Source organism: Galeopterus variegatus, unplaced genomic scaffold (genome assembly GCF_000696425.1).
Source record: "Galeopterus variegatus unplaced genomic scaffold, G_variegatus-3.0.2 Scaffold5698, whole genome shotgun sequence".
NCBI lineage: Eukaryota > Metazoa > Chordata > Mammalia > Dermoptera > Cynocephalidae > Galeopterus > Galeopterus variegatus.
Window position 1 is genome coordinate 58,334 of NW_007731809.1, and position 8,507 is coordinate 66,840.

The window sequence follows — 8,507 nt, forward strand, 5'->3', positions numbered from 1 at the left end:
ATGTTTGCCTTAATTAGGAGGAGGCAAACTTCTGTCGTCCTCTCCCGCCAGCTTCGGCTTAGTAATCAACCCCACATGAGTCACGCCAAACACGCAACCCCCTCCCTCCCGAGTGACAACTGCCCAGCGTACTCTAGGTTGTTGTCTCTTTAAAACTCGAATCCAAGGGGGTAATGATTTATCCAACTTGTATTATCAAGAAAATGTCAAACGAAGGGCACCTTGCTTTGCACTGACGCAAACCCGGCCTTTCCCAAGGAGATATAGAAAGCGCCTCTCTTGCCAGAGCCAAACCCAGTCTTGCCGTTACTGGGTTTCACTCTGTACCGGTTGAATCTGTTGCCAGTGTCAGACATGGTGAGTGCTTGCTTTTGTTCTTTTAAGAGGAAAGGGGGCCCGAGGATAGGGAGGTCAGATTCGTTTTGTATATTTCTTTTTGAATTGTCTGTGCATTGAACGGGGGATGGTGGGAGAAAGAGCAGGGAGAATAATTCTCGAAGCAGTAGGTATTTGTACTTGTAGCACCTGAGGTCGGAAATAGATTTCCTAGACTGTAGGGGTGAGAGGTTGGCGGTGGCTCCCCCAAACGCGGTTTGGGGCACTGTCCTCGGTGCTGAAAAGCCAGACGCATATACAGAGGCGAGTGGCTCTGGGTCCTAGCGACTATTGAGACAGTAGTGATGGCTGGAGCTGAGGTACTTGAATTTGCAAATTAAGGACTTTTGATCTGTGCATTTGTGAAAGGGAGTTAATGAGAGGCATGTGGTTGAAGTGAAGGTGATATGATTGTTCTTACGGTATAATAATTATTGATGCTAATGTTTAGGAAGCCTTGGAAGATAACATGAGGGGACGAAGCGGAAGGAAAAACCACCGCTGGCAGTTATTTTCATTTGAAACTAAATTAGGAGAAAGCAAATGAGAATTAGTCGCGAGTTTTTGTCCCCAAGCAAGGGTAGGAGTGTGAAGGATATTAGACTCATATGAATAATTACGCCTTAAGAAAAAGAAAAAAGCTTCGCATGTTCTCTTTTACATTTTTGGCAGTCTGGGTGTGAATGAATGTAGGCTGTGTAAGATACCAAACCCTGTTGCTACCTTGCATTTTAAGTTTGTTTTATTGTTGTTGTGGGTTTTTTGTGTGTGTTGGTATTTTGATCATGATCCTTATCTTTGCCTTTGCTACCTGGCATGCAGGAGTGGATTTTGGAGAGCTGGGATTTGCACAGCCGATTTGGCCTCAAGCGCTCGCAGGTGCCAGGGCATCAGCTTTGTGGCCACAGCTTGTCTATCGCGGGGAAAAAAAAAAAAAAAAAAAGCAATGTGCATTGTTGAATGACAAAGGAAATGGGGCGGAAAATTAAAGAATCTTTCTACAATGGTGATGGGGACGCGGGCACCCCACGGCCGTGATCTGAAACTCAAAGAGGGCGGGGAGCTCATGGCTGTAGGGCTATTTTCACCCATTCCTTTTACCCCCTCCAAAACCCATTTCTGCCTCTTTTCTTAGTTCATCTTCCATCAGGGAGGGAATATTAGCTTCTTTATGTCATCTGGTTATTGACGAGACAGGCAAATTGAGACATACTGATTGCAGTCTTTCTGGGGGGAAGAAAAAAAAATCCTGGTTCCAATTTGCTCCTCCAGATATTGTCTGGACCTGAGTTTGAACGTCTCCATATGTTGATATCGGTATTTTAAAAGCTGCTATGACTTTATTTATATTTTTTGCACGAACTTGACGTTGTGTTTGCAGGATTGCAGTGCTCCCAAAGAAATGAATAAACAACCAGCAGCTAACAGCCTGGAGGCGGCGGCGGCGGCGGCGCTGGGCCACCCACATGGTCCTTGCGCTCCTAGGACGAGCCCGGAGCAGGAGCTTCCCGCGGCGGCTACCGCGCCACCGCCACGTGTGCCCAGGTCCGCTTCCACTGGCGCCCAAACTTTCGTACCCGCGGATGCGCGAGCCTGCGAGGCCGAGCGGTCGGTAGTGGGGTCTTGCAAACTCAGTAGCCAGCGGGCGCAGGCGGTCTCGGCGGCTCTGCGGGACTTAAGCGAGGCGCACGGCGTGCAGGCCTCCCTCCCTTCTGGGGGCACCGGGCCCGGCAACGCGCTGCAGTGCAAGATCCCGGCTCTGCGCGGCCATGAGGGGGATGCGAACGTGAGTGTGGGCAAGGGCATCCTGGAAAGGAACAATACGCCAGCCGTGGGCTGGGTGAACATGAGCCAGAGCACCGTGGTGCTGGGCACGGATGGAATCACGTCCGTGCTCCCGGGCAGCGTGGCCACCGCTGCCACCCAGGTAAGCAGGTCGCTCTCGCCGGCACCGAGGTGAGCCAGGCCGTGGCGGGTGCACGTGTGCTGATGGGGAGAACGGTTGGCAGTGCCAGGTGGTGTATGCGGGAGGTAGCTTCGGGGCTTCGGAAGCTCGCACTGCGCTGGGGTCGCCAGTTCAGGGCGTGAGGGCTGCAGTGACCCTGCCAGAGGGACCGCTACCTGTCCCTACCAGCCTTGGAGGTAGCAGAAATGCAGGTTGCAGACCCATTATGGAATTGAGGCAGACAGAGTCCACCCCTTTATGTAGAAAGGACTCCCCCTCCTGCCAATGACTGAGTCTTCTCTTTAAAACAAACAAACTTAATTAAAAGAAAAAAGAACATACGAAGAAAACCCGAGGGGCGGGGGAAACGGGGACAATAGTTTAATTTCTGTAGCCTTTACACTGCGGGTTACCTGTTTATCCCTTGATAACCTGCTTGATAGAAGTGGGTTTACACAAGGCTACTGAAGTGCAAGATTTAGGGCCTATCTTTTGTCTGGGCCCTTCCAAAACCTGAGATCTAATTTTGCCATCATAATTTTGTATTTTTTTTCCTCCTAAAGTGGACCTCTCTCAATTATATAAGCTTCGTTTGCCACAAACTTGGATCCATCCTTGCATTCGATCCTTTACCACTCAACCAGTCATGATTGAAAACCCATAGAGCGAATCCCGGTTCCTGGTTATGAATCGAGGCAACTATTGCTGCTGGCCCCTCTCCCCTACAGGCTTTTGTTTTCTTCCATTTCCCTTCAGTTTCTCCTTCCTTCTCTGAGCTCTTGTTTCTTCTCTTCTGTTTCACCCACTTCAGCCCTTCCCTTCCCATTGCCTGTCTTTCTGCTATCTTCTCTCCTCCCCTGGGCTCAGGGGCTAAGCACGTGTCCCACTGTGGGAGCCTGGACCAGATTACGTGCCTGTATGAGATGTAGGGTTCACACAGCCCTCTGTTCTTAGTCACTCTAGTGTTTGTACTCTCTCTCTCTCTCTCTCACACACACATACACATTCACACTTAACCACAGGTTCACATAACAGAAGCTCAGCTGTTAGAATAACTTGAAATGAATGTACTTAAGACACACACACACATACACATTCACACTTAACCACAGGTTCACATAACAGAAGCTCAGCTGTTAGAATAACTTGAAATGAATGTACTTAAGACTTTCCCACTTGACCTTGCTTCTGGGCTCTGTTTCTGGAGAGTTTATCTATGTGTATTAACTGCCTCTGACAGCATGTAGCCAACAGTGTGACCTAGGTGGAGTTGAAAATTTGTTTCACATGCCTTGCTGAACCTCCGCACTGCGGCAAAAGGAGTTGGAACTCCCACCCTACCCTGCCCTGGAAGGGCTGGAGGGTGGGGTTAGGAGAGGAGGTGGTATGTGTGTGGGAAGAGTGCAGGGAGGGTGTGAAAGATGTCCAGGTTCCTGAGGGTACTTATTTTCACCCCTGTCCATCTTTCTGATTGTGTCTTTGTGACACCCACCTAGCCCGCCTTCTCCCTCCCCAAGGCTTCCTCTCCTTCTGAAAGCTGCTGCTTTAGCCGTCATGGCTCCTGGAACAGTGTGGGACATAGGAGGTGGAGGGTGACTGAGGAAGTAAAAACCGTGCCATGCATGGCCCAGTCCCTGGAAGCTTTGTGCAGGGTCCAGGTGTCCTGAATATCTTCAAAGTTCATTTGAGGCAGTCTTACCCTCAGCTTTTTTTTTTTCTTGCGTAGTACTGAGGCATTCCAGAACCAGGCACTGTCCCAAGAAAGCATCTTAGTGTGAGCTTGGAGAAGTGAGCCTCAAAGATTCACAGATTGCTAGAGCTGGCAGGTGCCTCAGGGGACAATTTTTCTAAGCCCCTCATTTTGCAGGTAGAGATGCAGAGGCTCAGAGAGAGCAAGTAGCTTGCGTGGGATTTTCCAGCTGATTAGTAGTAAAGTTTAGATCAGAACTCAAGGTTTCAGATGGCCTGTCTCTTACCATATCTCCCTTCTCTTGTTTTGGCTCCAAATCTCCCTCCTGCCCATCTCCCTTGCCCCACTGCTGAAGGATGGCCCCTTAAGTTAGCTAACCAGGCAGGCTCTGCCTGTATGCTTTGTTAGAGAAAGTGAGGCAGGTGCTCTGGCTGGCTTTGGCATTGCAGCTCTCTTTCTGGCCCTGGCATACACTCCAAAGAAAGAAAGGGTTGAGAAAGGGGTGGTGGTGAAGGTTTTATTGGGGAGTGGGGTTAGTTAGGAACCTGCTTGCTGGGAACTCTAGGCATGATGTTGGGCCTGCTTGCCAAATGAACTCTTGGTGAAGGGTTGGGGATAGAGGGATCTGCTTGCAATCAACTTCCATGCTCAAGGTTTCAGGAGAGCTGCTTGCTGGTGTGCCCTGACTGTAGGAATTGGAAAAGAGGGGTTCAGGATCTGTTTTAAAAAGATCTTCAGAACAGACTTAGGGGCCTGCTTGCTGAAAGAATCTCAGTGCAGGGTTGAGGGCTTAGGTCCCTGCTTGTAGATGCATCCAGTCTTTAGAATTGGGGTCCTGCTTGCCGATGCATCCTCGGTTGAAAAGTGGGGGCCTGCTTGCTGGGAAGAACCCTTAGTTGGGAGGGAGGCGCGGAATGGGGCCTGCTTGCTGAAAGAATCTCAGTGCAGGGTTGAGGGCTGAGGTCCCTGCTTGTAGATGCATCCAGTCTTTAGAATTGGGGTCCTGCTTGCCGATGCATCCTCGGTTGAAAAGTGGGGGCCTGCTTGCTGGGAAGAACCCTTAGTTGGGAGGGAGGCGCGGAATGGGGCCTGCTTGCTGATGGACCTACTCGGGGCTGTTATCCAACCATGTGCTTTTCCGCCCCCAGGAGGACGAGCAAGGGGATGAGAATAAGGCCACTTAGTTGGGAGGGAGGCGCGGAATGGGGCCTGCTTGCTGATGGACCTACTCGGGGTTGTTATCCAACCATGTGCTTTTCCGCCCCCAGGAGGACGAGCAAGGGGATGAGAATAAGGCCCGAGGGAACTGGTCCAGCAAACTGGACTTCATCCTGTCCATGGTGGGGTATGCAGTGGGGCTGGGCAATGTCTGGAGGTTTCCCTACCTGGCCTTCCAGAACGGGGGAGGTATGGCTTTTCCGCTCTTTCCGCCTGTGGCGTGGCGGGGCGGGCACTTGAGGGTTGGGGGAACCCGGAGCCCTGGGGCTGGGCCGGGAGGGGAGGCTCAGGCCGGCCTCCTTACACTCCAGCCCCACACCCTGTAGGCACAAGTGCAAAGCCAGAGGGCAAGAACGACCATAACGGTTTGGCCTTAGATCTTGAAGACCTTTATCTGGAGATGGAGTGCAGGGGAAGAGTGGGCCCCATGATCCCCCACTGGTCCAGTTTGAGGAGCTGGGTCCTGAGTCAACTGGGCATCGACAAGGGAAGTTTGGATTCTAGCCGTCAAGTATTGAGTAATTGGCTGCACTCTGCACACCTAATCGACTTTAGAGCCAGTAGCCGTGCAGCCAGAATTAAAGATGTTTTAAGATAATAACCTGGAGATCTGAGCCTGCATAGGAGACTTTGAGGGCGCTTGGGTCGCGGAATGCAGGACTCAGGTGGGCCAGGTGGTGCCAGGGGGGAGCGGCTGAGGTTGTGCTCTGGGAAACCTCTCAGGAGCACCCCCAACCTTCTTGGGCAGAAGCAGGGCATATTTTGGTTGTAGTAAAATTGTTTAGCAAAAATAGTTTTCCTTTCATTTGTCCTAAGTGGGTGGAAGACGCTGTTTTGTAAGGAAACCGTTTCAGAGAGGGGGAGGACACCAGTTAGACATGCACCAGGTCCCGGACGACTAGGATCTATTCCTTGTACTTCTTCTATACCCACCCAGGAGGGGCCCGATACAGTTAGGGTCCCCTTTGCTTGCCCTCCAGACGTTGAGCCGCCGGGCGGGGTCGGACTCTCGCCCCTATGTTGGCTAAGTGACAAGTCACCCTCTAGGAATAAGAATTTGCACCTAGGACTCCTGCCCTCATCCTCTCAATTGGACCAAAGGGACAAGAAATGCGCCCCCTCAGCCCAGGCAGCTTAGGGGTTTTTGTTTTTGAATTTTTTGTCTCTTGGATAGGCTCCTGGCCTTCGGAAGTTGGTGCACCGGGACAGACAGGTGCAGAGCCACGGACGATTAAAACGGAAAAATAGGTGACCTCTCCCCTCCTCGCCCCACTCCCGGTTCAAATTAGGACACGTCGACAAGCACTTAGGAGGGCCGTAGAGCGTTTACAATCAGGAGTGCCCTGAAAACAGAACGCGCTGGACACAGGAATACAGGCACCCCAGCTGGGCTTCTGCTTGGTTTTCCGCAGGCAGTCCTCAGACCAGGGTGCCATAAGAAGGCTTCCAGGGACTAGAAGGGCTGGGTACCCGGGATGGGGGGTAGGAAGGGAGTTCCAGCAAAGGGAGTTAGGCCCGCGAAAGTGCCCGCGCACCGCTCCCCCAGGATCTGCGAAGTGCGGGGCTGCGCGCGCGGCCGAGCGGTGCCCGGGGTCCGGGCGGAGCCGGGCGCAGAAGCGGGAGGCAGCCTTTTGCGCACTGCGACTCCGGGGCCCTGCAGCTGTCAGTGCCGGGTGGAGAGCTCGCCCCGTCTTTCCCAGGAGCAGAGGAGAGGGATTGCACAGTCCACGTCTTTGTTGTAAACCCTGTCAGGAGAGGATAAAACAGGGTCCCCGGTTTCACTCCCCAGCAGCCCTTGGCTGCTGCTGGGCCTTCCTCGCTTGGAGAGCTTGGGACGGGAAAGGTCCTTCCACCCGACAGGAAGCTGGGAGAAGGGTGGGAAAGGGCAGACTAGAGACAGATCAGGTTTCCTTTTGCCGAGCACAGCGTTCTGGGTTTTGCCATCTCTAGTCTCCAAATTGACTCTGACCCATGCAACAGCACTTCCTGGCCGGACTCTTTTCAAAGATCATGGCAATTCGCCAAGCCCCTCCCAAACAGCCTCAAAGAATCCTTGAACGGAGAGAACCCTAGAGAAGACTCAGCAAATCTGTAGAGACCTACCAAGTACTATTGCCCTGGGCTGGGTGTTCTGGGGAATTAAGAGATGCAGGGTAAACTACTCAGAGTCTAGACACATAAATATTATCAAGTGATCAGTGCCTGGGGAAAAGTACCGTGGGAGGACAGAGAAGGGAGACTTACTAGAGGAGGAAGCATCTGAGTTGACCTTGAAGGATGGGAGGGATTTCTCACATGGAGAAGGAAGTTGAGAAGTGTGTGATGGTGGTTGTGGTGGAGAGAGGGGTGGGTATCCTGGCTGCCTGTCTGGCAGAACAGGCCCAACCCTGGTTGGCAGAAAATGTGCAGATAGATAACTTGGGGTACTGTAGAAGAGGGCTTCTAGAATCCAGCTTAGAAGATACTACGTCCTTGGGGGGGCCGAGGCTTGATGAGATTTCACCAAATCTGCTTCAGTAGGGAGTCAAAGGCATGGATTTGTTGAACCCTAGGGGGATTAACTTGGTGGAGGTGAAGTGCTATGAAGAATACAGCTCCACCAGCACAGAACCTCTAGCAGTCTGTGTGGTGGGGAATTGAAACAAGGAGTGTATTTGCATGGGTATCCTTATACTTTTTGGAGAAGGGCTCTTAGATGTCCATGGGTGCCTGTCGTTGGCCTGGAATATCAAAAGCTTCTTCAGTAAAGGAGCTAAATTATCTTTAGTTCATTGAGAGGGAGGCCAGCCCCCAACCCAGTGGGTTAAGGTGGGCCAGAGCCCTGCCTTTGCCTCCCAGGGCTCTCACTTCCCATTCTCTTTTCAAGGTGCTTTCCTCATCCCTTACCTGATGATGCTGGCTCTAGCTGGACTGCCCATCTTCTTCTTAGAGGTATCCCTGGGCCAGTTTGCCAGCCAGGGGCCAGTGTCTGTGTGGAAGGCCATCCCAGCTCTACAAGGTGAGTGCGGCCTTCTTACCAGCCTACTCAGGCCCTTACCCTGCCCTCTCTAGTACCATGCAGCCCTAGGGAGGGAGACCTGCTTTTGTAATCATAGAACTCACCCCTTCCTTCCTTTATTCGAGTCTTATGAAGAATGGCCCAAGATCATCTCTGGCACTGTTGAGCTCCTGGCAAAATGCCTCAATGTCCTTGGTAGTTATAGAGTCCATTTTACTATCAGTGCATCCATCTGCACAAGAGAGTCGAGACCTAGGTCCCCACCCTGTGCCCAACTGTAA

The 8,507-nt window shown here is 52.0% G+C and overlaps 1 protein-coding gene across 1 annotated transcript in view; it reads left to right on the top strand.

Annotated features, from left to right (window-relative positions):
- The first annotated feature begins 1,777 nt into the window (after window positions 1–1,777).
- The window catches only part of SLC6A5 (solute carrier family 6 (neurotransmitter transporter), member 5), a 52,941-nt gene continuing 46,211 nt past the window's right edge, over window positions 1,778–8,507 (top strand). The window contains exons 1-3 of the mRNA XM_008589860.1: window positions 1,778–2,302; window positions 5,279–5,417; window positions 8,095–8,235. Of these exons, the coding sequence (XP_008588082.1) occupies window positions 1,778–2,302; window positions 5,279–5,417; window positions 8,095–8,235 (805 nt within the window). The remainder of the gene's footprint in view (window positions 2,303–5,278; window positions 5,418–8,094; window positions 8,236–8,507) is intronic.